Source organism: Anguilla anguilla, chromosome 18 (assembly GCF_013347855.1).
Source record: "Anguilla anguilla isolate fAngAng1 chromosome 18, fAngAng1.pri, whole genome shotgun sequence".
In the NCBI taxonomy this organism is placed as follows: domain Eukaryota; kingdom Metazoa; phylum Chordata; class Actinopteri; order Anguilliformes; family Anguillidae; genus Anguilla; species Anguilla anguilla.
Genome location: NC_049218.1, coordinates 4,010,795 through 4,023,079, shown reverse-complemented (window position 1 = coordinate 4,023,079; position 12,285 = coordinate 4,010,795). Strand labels below are relative to the sequence as shown.

Below are 12,285 nucleotides of genomic sequence, written 5' to 3'. Positions count from 1 at the left end.
CGTCCCATACAGAAATACCTCTGCACACTCTAGAATCTCCACTCAAGCACGAGAAGGAATGTCCAGTTCTCTCTCTCTCCTCTCTTTTCCCCGACTATGTTGCACCATTAACTAACAGATTGGAAGGGGCGAGCGAGCAGCCAGAAATCAGTTTCCTGGACATCGTCACTGAACTCACAAATGCACATTGTATTTAAGAATTTGCCTCGTTTTTAACAGGGTCAATGCAAGACTAATGTCATTGCTCAATTAAAACCATCCAAAGACAATGTGTATCATTCCGACCAATCAAAGTGGGAGGTGGGGGGAAGTCCAAACTATACTCGAACATATTACAACATGTGGTGTAAAACATCTGATTTATTTCAAAGCAGAATGAGAAACACTTTTTTCTTAGTAAACTAACATTATCAGAAACTACAGAGGAAATCTGGGGAAGAAATCGAGGGTCAATGCCTTTGTAAATGGAATGTAAAAACAAATGGGTAGAAGGGAAAAAATGACAAGCCCGAATGGATTAAATTAATCTATTCTATATGAAGCAATCTTTTAAGAAGAAAACAATGTTATGTAAATGCAAACAGTACATCACTCACATCCCCACCCCCCCTCCCCCCACACACAAAAACTACCTTTGTTGGATAAAAATCTACTTACATAATCCTTGGGACCGCACTATACCAGTTGCAAAAAATCCACCTGAAACATTATTACACTTGCTTTAAAAAAATAAAAACGAGAAGCTTTACTTTCCTTCCATCTTGGCCATTTCCTGAAGGTAAATGCCGATGCTCTCGCTGTCAAACAGTACAAAGTAGATGTTCTTAAGGGAAGAGGACGTTTCAGACACAAAATGATTGGAGATGGCCTTGAGGATCAGTTGGGCCGCTGTCTGTTTTGGAAAGCCGTTCCTAAAAACATAAATCGCACATTTCGTTGGTTACTGCTGCATTTAATTTACCTCCCTACTTCAGCGGACACAACCTCATGAATAATGGAGACCTTGTCACATTTTTGATATTGTCTGGGGGACTGGTCTGAAACTATACCTTAACCAGGTTCATTGAGCCGTTTTCCATTTTTAGTAAACCAAAGAGGAGATAGATGCTTGTGACACAGCACTCATTCTTACAAGAGGATCTTACAAGTGAGGTTTATCTTGGCATTAAATCCGAAAATTACGTTAAAATCGATCGAGTCATTCTGGTTAATGAAAACGTCCTAGATCCCCCAACAAAACTGAGTAGAATTAAAGCATGCAATTATAAACGATGGAGACTGAAACCGATGGGAGTTTAAACTGTGAAATGAAAGGGGTTCTGGGAAATGTAGGCGCGGACTCACCGGCCGGCGGGAAACGCGGGGAAGGCCAGCGACTTGAGCTTCTTCTCCTCGGCGGCCGACAGGCAGTTCTTGACGGTCTTCTCCAGCTGATCCTCGCACTTCTCCGAGCCCCACTGGGGGATGTTGCAGTGGATGATGAACTCCGCCGCCAGTCCGCTGGCCTGGCTGACCGCCACTGCAGAGGCGGAAAGGCAGGAGGTGTCGCTTTAGCCCCCCTGTCACTGACCCCCCCCCTCCCCCTCCGCCCCCCGGGGAACACTGGGGCCTTTCTCAGGAAAGGTACATCACACAGACAGCATTACAGCCAATCAGGGCTTATCGTCTGGGTTTACTAAACTCAAACGAAAACAACAAAAAAAATAAAATAAATAAATTATAATACGTTATTTCTCAAAGTTTGCAACTGTTGTGTCTCGACTTATAACTGTTATTAGTGTTAGTCTCAAATATGCCACCAAAGCTACAGAAAAGCTACTGAAAATATGCAAAGTAGTTAAATCCTTGTTTATCAATGATGTAGCTCAATTGTAGGAGGACCTCCCATATCGCCCCCCCCCTCCTTCATCTGGTAGTGTCAACCTTTCTAGCTTGCTGTGAAATGCAGACGCCTCTTTTAATGAACTCTGAATGGGCCTCTGACAGCATAAACCCCTCTTACCTGCAGCAACGTCCAAAGGCGCCTGTGATTTCCGCACCTCTTTCACCGACTCCACAAACTCTTTTCCACCAGCTTTTTCCAGAGCATTGCCTTAAAATAACAACCACAAACAGGACCAATAAGAGTTTAAGAGCACACAGGGTAGACATTTCTGAAAAAAACACTTCATCATCCTACATTTTCACTTTACACTGTCTTGGTCAAACACTGTCAATTTTTGAATTCCATAGAGATCAGAGATTGTTTGCAACCATAGTTCAGTTAAATGTTCAAAAACAATTATGTACAAAGTAGATGAGCTTTTACCACCTAAGTTGTCATCTCAGTCCCATTTAAATTTGAGGCCAATTTCAATTCAATTCCTGTTAAATTCAGATTCAGTTTGGGTTTGATAAAGTTGCCAGTCTAGATTAGCATTACTCATATATTTGATATGTATACATTTATACTGGAAAACTTATTTTCAGATCAGAAATGGGTCTTTCTAGAACATGTGACTGTTCATTGCAAATTGCACATATCCAGAAGACTGGAAAAGAACAAGCTCTCTGGATGTGCACTACTACACAGTTGATGTATTGCCCTTATAAGGATGGAAATTAAGTTGAATAGAGACATAGACATCGCAAGTGGAGCCATGGAGTTCTAGAAACTCCTGTGTAAAACTCATTGACTTACTGTAGACTTTGAGTGACAATGCACCCCAAGATTTATTAGCATACTATTTAGGGTGTGGCAACACTTACCTACACCATCTTTCAGGTCAATATCTGCATTTGTGGGGTTGATGATCCCCTCTACTTGGATGGATCCGATTTTGCTGATTTCACTCTCTGTTAAAGAAAGCTGGGGAAAAAAATACAAGAAGTGCTCAGCTCAGATGCCTGTGTAGACATGGGTGAGATTAACACTCAAGATTATAACCAGGGTTGCCAAAGCTAATTCCAAAATTCCAAACCACAGAAGACCAAAACAAATGCTTCACAGAGAAGATGATGACCAGCCAATGCGCTCAACATTTGTTTTAGGAAAACCATGAAGACCAAATTGCTCAAGTTGCCTTTTAGAATGATCCAGTCAGACAGGAAGCAATGACATGGCTGCTTCTCAGAAATCTGTTCATCATCCTGCCCTGAGAACAACCGTTTTATCTTGAAATGCCACACCCCCCCCCACCACCTCCCTTATTTTTTCTGAAATACTTATTTGCCAACATTAACTCACATACACGTATATTTCTGAAATGTAGCCATCAATCTGCATAAATTGTTGACAACATAAAGAACACAATATTATTATGGAATGTTTCACAGGCCCTTGTATTGGACCAGTTGGCGAGTTCCCATTGCACAATGTTGCAAATGAACATTTTGCAGGTAAGAAAAGGGACATTTTAACACGCCTTACCACACTAGCATGAAAGGCAAAGGGTTCCTTATCATGGATATGCCACTACCATTTACACAAAACGCTCATCGCCAAACCTTCTGTCCCAGGAACAGGTTCTTTGCCGAGAGGATCGTGAAACCGTCTCCGGGCTCCACTTCCGAACCCGCGGGCTCTTCTTCCGAATGGTTGGCCGCCGTTTCTTTGTCATTTTCCACATTTTTCTGCACGCCAAGTTAAAAACACACCGATTAAAATAAAATACAGAGTTGACGCGAAACATCTTAACGACGGTAAGCGATAAAAGGAGGTGAGGAATGGAGACAGGCAGTGCGGACGTGCTCGCGGAGTAAAAATGAAGGGGCTGCTATAAAGTGGAGTAAATGAAAGGGTTAGGTTGTGGGGGTAGACGAGGGGGTTACCATCGTGTAAAGTAAATGAAAGAGCTGTTGGGTTACGGGGTGAATAAAAGAGTCTGCGTGCGGAGGGAAGGGTTATCGTTTCAAGGTGACCTTTGACTTTCGGCCAGGCTTCCCTTTGGTCTTTTTGGGGGTGGGCTTCTTGCTGCTCTTGGGACGGCCCGGCTTCTTCTCCGGCACGGTCACCTGGGTCTCCACCCTCAGTCGCCCGCCCCTCTTCTTGGACAGGAGCTCAGGGTGAATTCGGGGCAAGACCCCGCCATTGGCTATGGTCACCCCCCGCAACAGCTACGAGGAGAACGAAAAATGCAACACGCAATGTTCACAGGTCCCTGTGTGCTCTGGGGCAGTCAAAAAGACCAGCCAAACCGAAGGAGGCTCCTACTCGTACACGTGTATTTGGGAAATGACACTGGGAAATAAGAGATTGGCAAAGACACTGCAGACAGATGAACTAAAGAAAACTATCAGTTCTATTCTCACGAGAGCTGCCATGAGTCCATCCCTCGATGCCTGAGCAAACAGTAACTTCACAAATTAAGTCACGGCAATGCTGTGACAATTTAGTCAGCTTTAGTTTAATCAAGCTTTTCATTTCTTAAACTGTAAGGGAAAGAAGAAACGGTTCTTTTTCCCATTCCTGTTATTTGTTTAGAAATTGGGGATATACAGATCAACATGATATCAACATCTATTTTCCAAGAACAGGATCTCATCGGTTGAAAATGTTTCATGACCGCAGCCAGGCAAACACAGACAGACAGACCCATGGTGTAAGAGTTGAATGCAATATTAACAGCAGTTACACATCCACGGTGAATATGCAATCTGATGTCCTTAACCGTTCGCCACTTGGGGTTAACCACAGGGTGTCAGTTTTCCCCTTGTGGGGAAACCCGCCGGGTAAGCACACCATATGGCATCAACTGACAGCTCAGTCTACTGAAACAAAGGGCCTTCAGCCTACACCTCATTACAGCAGATCTGTGCGGCCCCATGCAGGGAAATTACCCAAATCCATCTGAATAACATCATCACAGTACAGCTGGAGCACTAAAGGGACCTACTACCAATAAGTATTCAAGTATAGGTTGGTCCAAGGTTTTGCACCAACATCATGTGCAATTAAATTTTTTAAAAATTTTATACTTAAAAACGGAACAAAAAAACCAAAAGAGAACAAAATGCTATCATATTTAAGCCAATTTATTCCATTGAGATTTTTTAAAAACTTGCACTATAACGTGGCAATTTGCATGTCGACTGATCTGCAGTGTGTCCATTTAGTGGGCTGCCAAGTGACTCTGAAGAGAATTTCCAATACAGAAAGGACATGCCTCTCAGAGCTCCAGCTCTCCTGTTCAGAAATGACATACTGGACATCAAAAGCTATTCTTCCCCCATTCATACCTTCTGAAAGATACTGGAACATATTTATCTTTAGCTTAATGAACACATTGAATACAAGAAGAATGTGGTCGTGTTTATGAATTTAAACATTTCACATGTTTAAAAATGAAAACACTTAGAATATTTAAATTCTTGATTATATTTTCATATTTTTGTTCTCGTCCATTTAAAAGCATGAATGAAGGTCTGTTCATCAAAAAGGTGTAAATTTTTTTTTTCTTCTTTTTGAGATTTTTCTGTTTCTGACCCTAAAGAGTTAAAGGCATACTATGCAGGTTCTTATTTTTGCCTTGCTGTGGACCTGTGTTCACAATCACGCAAGTCCCCTCCTCCATCTTCAAACCCGCCCACTCACACAGAGTACTTCACCTAACAAGCAAGCTAACGTCAGTACCGTGAAGCGGACCTGGGTCAAATACATATTTGTTTTGGATTCAAATACTTTTCTACACTTTTTCTGATCTTGTCTGGTGTATTGGAACCAATGAAATACTCTCAAAAAGTGCAAACCCTGCCTTCTGGTCATATTGGCAGGCTCAATTACACCAGTCACCCTGTGATAAGATTGGCGGCCTGTCTAGGGTGTATTCCTGCCTCTTGCCCAATGCATGCTGGGGTAGGCTCCAGCACCCCCTGTGACACAGCTCAGCATAAGCAGGTATAGATAATGGATGGATGGATGGATGGATGGAATTACACCAGGCAAGACCAACAGAGCGCAGAAAAGTATTTGAATCCAAAACAAATACGTATTTGACACAGGTCTGCCGTGAGGCGAGAGACAGTCAGACATACCGAACACAATTTAGAATAACGAATACAAAGGCAAAGGTGCACAAATTCAGTGAAAGTGCGTAAAGACAGAGGTTACCAGTGCGTCACAGATATGCCTTAGCATGTATAGTTATTTTGTACTATTTTCAAGGCAAAAAACCCTGCATAGTATGCCGTTAACATATAAGATAAGAAGATATGCAAATGCGTTTGCTGGGGAGGCTGAGTGGCACGTCCTGGTAAAGTACTGGTTCAGGTGCGGTGACGCCTACGGTCTAGTATTGAATCCTGGCCGTACCAGTGCCGACTGTGGCAGGCAGCCCCGCAGAGCCGTAACGATGCTGGGGGGGTGGGGGACGTTTCAGCCAGCACAACTGTCCCTTTCTCAAGGTGCAAGAGCGACTCCTCTGGCCAATCAGGGCACCAGCAGCTCAGCTGACGGGACAGCAAAGCGAAAAGACGCTGCGGCCGGCAGTTCGTGCTTCGTGGGATAACGTCTGCTTTTGGAGCTCTCTTGATTTGACGGAGGACCTTTAAATTTGTAAGACAGGCTCACAAATAAAGACTGGACATTCCAAACTGGGGAAAAAATATAAAATGGGATAAAACTGGTTCCAAAATAAAAACTAACAAAAAAAAAAAAAAAAACTAAAACTAAAAACGTTTTTTCTTTGCTAAGACATTGAGAATGTTGACTTTGTTTGAAAGTCAACTCTTCATTCTTCACACAGTTAAGATCTCAACTTGCTTTAAATCCGCCACAATGGCAAACAGTGTACGCATCATCCTGTGGGAACCCTGGCCACAGTCGGTACTGAAAGGGTTCTGATTCAACTTCTTTTTTTTTCTTCTCTAAACCACACAAGGTCTTCATTCAAAGAGACAATCAGCTTTAACTGCACGGTTTCAAGACAGGATGCAGGCGATACCTGGTTGAGCTCCTCATCATTGGCTACCGCAAGCTTGATGTGACGTGGAGTTATTCTTCCCTTCTTGTTGTCTCTCGCTGCATTCCCCGCCAGCTCCAAAATCTCCGCTACGACAAAGACGGGAGAGGGCGATGAGCACCTTTTCAACATGAACAATGTTATTCAACCTGCTTCCTGTTCCTACTGTGCAAGGCACTGGCATTTTCTATTGCAAAGCAATGAGACAGTGTTAGGCTAGCCTCCCCTCACTTAAAATCAATGACCATATTTCTGTACAGTTTACACCACTTGATGGTGATATGTTAAACAATTTTCAGTATTTTGTTTGATCGTAGAATTTAACTTCCGAAAAATAAAAACATTATCTCCCACTGGGGTCACCCACTGTTGTTCTAGACATCTCACAAGCTCTTACTAGTTCAATAAAATTTTGATTCACCAGTCATTTAAAACACGAAGCCCTGTTCGAGGACAATAAAAAGTGCTTAAATTCCCAAACCTGCAGTCACGAGATTAGTGGTCCTCCACACTGCTACTTTATCCCTGGACATCATCATTATTATTAAGGGACCGTGTACAAACTCCCAACTCCAAGTACCAACCTGCCAGGTACTCTATGACTGCTGCCATGTAGACAGGGGCCCCCATGCTGATCCGGTACTTGTAAGTGCCCGTCCGGAGGTACCTCATCATTCTCCCCACAGGAAAGATGACCCCAGCCCGGGCCGAGCGAGACAGTTTGGTGGTCTTCTTCTTCCCCCCTCTGGCCGACATTCTTCTTTCTTCTACATTTTGGGGAGGGGGGGGGGGGGGAAAGTATATATTTTTTGTCAGGTACATTTTATTTTATTTTTATCTGAAGTTTACAGGCATTTAGTTAGGACGCTCTTATCCAGAGCGACATACACAACTTTTACATAGCATCTACAACGCATCCATTTATACAGACGGATATATACTGAAGCAATGCAGGTTAAGTACCTTGCTCAAGGGCACAACGGCAGTGTCCTACCCAGGAATCAAACCTGTGACCTTTAGGTTTCAAGACCAGTTCCTTACCCATTAGCCTACATTACATTGATTTAAAATGTTTCATTCATTTCTACAGAAGAGCGATAGTTTTTTTCCCCTCTCTCTCTCCAGCATATTAAAGTAAGCTTCAGTCAGCCTACTCTATTTTTATGCCTCTCTGAAGACACATGCCTACATCTCCAAATTCCTCATTAGTGCCTTACAGCCCATTCTAAAATCCCAACATCCCCTCTCACATTACCCCCAGGAACCTTAATAGACTTGTGTATGTGTGTTTGGGGAGGGAAGGGGACCTTTGGAACAAAATCAAAACTAATACACAGCTTTATGGTAACTTATTGTCATAATGCTAATACATTACTACTTATCCTGCCATAGCTGGGAAATTAATTGACTTTGTAATCACCTTGTAATGCCCAGACTCGTTTAAATTTCCCAGTCAATAAATTAAATCCTAATTTCCTAACCCAACATCATATCACTTAAAAACTGTTTTTTCTTTTTTCCAGCACATCATGGATATCCCCCTTGTTATTTGTTTGGTGTCCTAAGACTTGTGAAAGTGGCATAAAACTTTGGCCATGATGTCCACTGCAACTCAACTATGCACAATTTATGACAACCACTACCACAGATCCCATCAACCTATCTAAAGTCTAAAATTAAATTCTGCCAAACGTTTTACTACAGGTCCAAAAAGTTGTGCAGGAGGCCTTGTGTTTAGGTCGCTTCACTATTTAAGTTCTAATTTGTAAATTAGTTGTTATACACTAACTGTGTAGACAGGTGAAATTCAAACAAAGATCAACGGACAAAATATCTGAGACAATAAAACGTTAGCCAAAATATCCTAAACTATGGCCCACTTTTTAAAGCTTGCAAACAATAGCCTATACTATAACAGTCACTGGCAGCTAACGCTAATTCGACGTTCAAGTTTTGTTATAATGAACGAATTTTCCTATACCGACACCGCTAGGCTGTATTCGGGTCAGAAACGTGCACAAAATAGAATTTTGTTTGCATTGGAGATCGAATCTGCCAAACCGATCGGCGAGGTGAGGTCACACTGTGGTCTGGACGTAATCTGACATTTCAAAACACATTCAGGTCCGCTATTTACGCCACCGTTCTACTCGAGTTCTCTCACTCCTAGGCTTATGTACACTTTGCGAATTGGGTAGAGGGCACCACGTGGACGATATGTCCCACTGATGCTTTGCCCACTCCAGACAAACGAGCAATGGCACGGGGACCCTGTGGCAAGACACTAGAGCGTAATAGTCACTCATTTGTGCACAGATACGGAGTCACTGACGGTAAAGACGAGGCAACAGCTTTTCACAAATGTGGTTGAACGTGTGCCTTCGCGTACGGAAACTGAGAACCGAAACTGAGAACCAAAACTGAGTTAGTGGAATTATACATAATATAATTGATTCTGGCTACCTACGTTCGCGAACCCATACCCTAATCTCACAGCCGACAGAGCTGATGCACCCAGAAGCGCAATAACGTTACTTGCATTAACAGCAAGCATCCGCTGCTGCCACCACATCAGTGCACGTCTTGATCGGGTCTTATCTCGACTAATGTGAACATAATGAAAAGAAGCGCAACTTAACGAACACCGAACGCCATTTTCCAGGAATGTCGTTTCCCATTTTATTCAATACTGAAATATTGCGCGAGATAATGAAGTCCGAACTGCGATCTGCAACTCTAATTTGATTCCAGAGCTCGCGTGAAGTGTCTCGTTTAACCGAATCCTAACATTTTCCCACTTTATTCTCGTTCTTACTCTTCATTCGCTACGGTGTGCATATGAGTGCGGCGAGGGGGAGGAACCTCCACTATCCATAGGGATCAGAAAAGGTAAAGGTGTTCTTTGCAGTAGGAATGGGGCCTTATGCTTTCCTATCGGGCCTGCGAAATGTTTTCAAAGTGTGTATTAGGCCATTTCAGTAATAGCCATCAATTAGATGTTGTGCAGTTATCCGTGTGGGGGTTGTACTCGTAACAAAAAAGAAATGCGTAAAAAACAAGGAATTCTCTTGCACAGCATCTAGTCTAGCAAACAGCAAATGCTTTTAGCTACAACATTAAACACTTCAGATCTAGCTAGCCAATGTCACAAGTATCAGTAGTATATGTCAGTTCTAATACACAGCAAAAGACCAAACATGCAAAGGCAATGTTTTAAATGCCTTTACAAAAAAACATTTTCCCAAGTACGGTCGCCCTATCCAATCATTTCCGAGCTAGCCAGGTAGCAAGTTAGTGACTGCGACCTGATAATCCAAAATACCACGTGAATTATTGACAACAGAATTAAGTATAGACATAAAATTAACGTCTCTTTTCAACTGCGTTATTCAGAAACGTCCGTTTTGTCTTCAAAGCAAAAACACAGACCCAGGGCCATAACCGCTCTTTTTAACTCCGCTCCTCCCATAATAGCTCAACCTCCATTTTGTTTTCAATCCATTGAACGCGGTGCTAGCTAAATCGTATCCGACATGGAAAGTCGCTATATTTTGGAGACATCGTTTTCCACTGAAAATTGCAAACCACATAACAGAATATCAGTGTAATTTCTGATTTGTACCTGTTTTTCTCGGTTAAAGACCCAAACGTTGACTCGATTGTCCCTTTGTAAATCTCCAAGGAGTTTGGCGCGGACTATTTTCCTTATTGTCTGTCCTTCTGTGTATCCTGGGCGTGTTCGAATAGGCATCGGTCTGCAGTTGGCTTGCCTGACTTAGGCGGAAATGACAAAAGCCTGACGAGATTGAACTGGGGCAGTAGCGGTATACTGCATACTGTGTACTACGTACTATATGAGTATATACTGTGTACTACTTGCTATTTTTCGCAGTAGTATACATTATGCAACCATTATTGATTACATTTGTAGTACGCTACATTATCACGTGACCTCACTGTGAGTTTATAAAGTGCTATTTCTCTTGTTATTTTCGTCTAACATTAGCTATCATGTTATATATTTTATATTTTTAAACAGTGTGGACCAAACGTTTGAGTACACTACGAATAACTGACTGTTTTCATTGTTTATTAAAGAACAGACTTGGAGGTTAGCAATTAAATGTCCACCTTTTGCATTCAAATGCTTTTGATTGGTTTAATATGAATTTAATAAATAACCTTTATATTATTTGAAAAAATTATGTATTCTCAAATAAGAAGTGTAAGTTAATTTGAGTATCATAATTGTGCTATTCCTTGATGAAACAGGCTTCTACCCATAAAAATATTTTGGCGATATGTGAATATGAATCCAATGGAAGTACACTGCTAACTAGCAAGTTATCTTTTTAAGATGGTAACACCTGTTAAGCTAGCTTATATGTCATCTTTTTAAGATGGTAACACCTGTTAAGCTAGCTTATATGTCATCAGATAAGTAATAAGGCTAAAATGTAAGGAAGGAAAATCCATGAATGAGATGTTCTGTGAGAAACAATTGATAGCTTAATTACAAATGTCAGCTATATTGAGGTGTCTGGCATTTACATGATACATGATAGATGATGTAGTCAGTCAAGTCAATAAATTATAACTGAATACATACATTGGAGACATACATACTATATTCTCTACCCTCTGAATAAATGCATAAATGCACAAGGAATAAATATATAGCCTACGTATAAATGCGTAAATAATTTGATAAATGAAGAATTAAATGACATCTCGGTAGTGAACAACATTTTGCCTCTCTGCTCACAGGCTGAGGTTAAAGGGCAGCAGTTGGGGGTTAAATCCCAACATCCCATATCCTTCACTTCTACATGGGAGACAGGAACCTGAAAAAAATGTCTGCCTGTCGGGCTTCAGTGGCAATGCGCCAACAAATTAAAATTCTCAGAATCCTCTTCAGTCCCTAAAACAAGTAATGTCAATTAGTGACAGCTCGCTACTAGCAGCCTACGGTGTGGATTCTGCAAGCCATTGCTGAAGCCAGAAGACTCAAGTATTTAGTTAGTGTGGTATACCAAAAGTATCCAGCAGAGGGCAGTACATGAATTAGGATGGCTTTCACGAAACACTCAAAACAGAAACAGAAGGCGCACATAGATCAGAACAGACAAAGTCACAGACAGTATTTTATATAAGAAACAAGGTCTATTTTAGTAATATCAGACCCAGCTCCTAATATTTTGTAATATACCAGCTTTTAGTGGAAACTGGATGCAGCAAGATAGAGCATATTGGGTAAATCCTTTTTACTCACAATGTCACTGTGTTGGAAACCTTGTTCTGATGTTTTTGCTAAAGGGGCAGTCTTACAATATTAGACAAGTTAGCT

The 12,285-nt window shown here is 41.7% G+C and overlaps 1 protein-coding gene across 1 annotated transcript; it reads right to left on the bottom strand.

Annotated features, from left to right (window-relative positions):
- Nucleotides 1-340: 340 nt before the first annotated feature.
- Nucleotides 341-10,718, bottom strand: LOC118217642 (core histone macro-H2A.2). Its single transcript, XM_035399578.1, has 9 exons — nt 10,561-10,718; nt 7,523-7,705; nt 6,921-7,027; nt 3,901-4,095; nt 3,487-3,612; nt 2,749-2,848; nt 2,003-2,092; nt 1,345-1,519; nt 341-911 (listed from the first exon to the last, which is right to left on the bottom strand). Exons 2-9 carry the CDS (start codon nt 7,692-7,694, stop codon nt 746-748), a joined length of 1,131 nt encoding a protein of 376 aa, XP_035255469.1. The 5' UTR covers nt 7,695-7,705; nt 10,561-10,718; the 3' UTR covers nt 341-745.
- Between the last annotated feature and the right edge of the window lie 1,567 nt (nt 10,719-12,285).

Excerpts from the sequence above, each read along its gene's own strand:
- LOC118217642 (XM_035399578.1), bottom strand. The coding sequence starts at position 7,694 with ATGTCGGCCAGAGGGGGGAAGAAGAAGACCACCAAACTGTCTCGCTCG. Across the intron at positions 4,096-6,920 it reads ATGATGAGGAGCTCAACCAG|CTGTTGCGGGGGGTGACCAT; the intron begins GTATCGCCTGCA and ends TTCTCCTCGTAG. Across the intron at positions 3,613-3,900 it reads AGCCTGGCCGAAAGTCAAAG|AAAAATGTGGAAAATGACAA; the intron begins GTCACCTTGAAA and ends CTTGGCGTGCAG.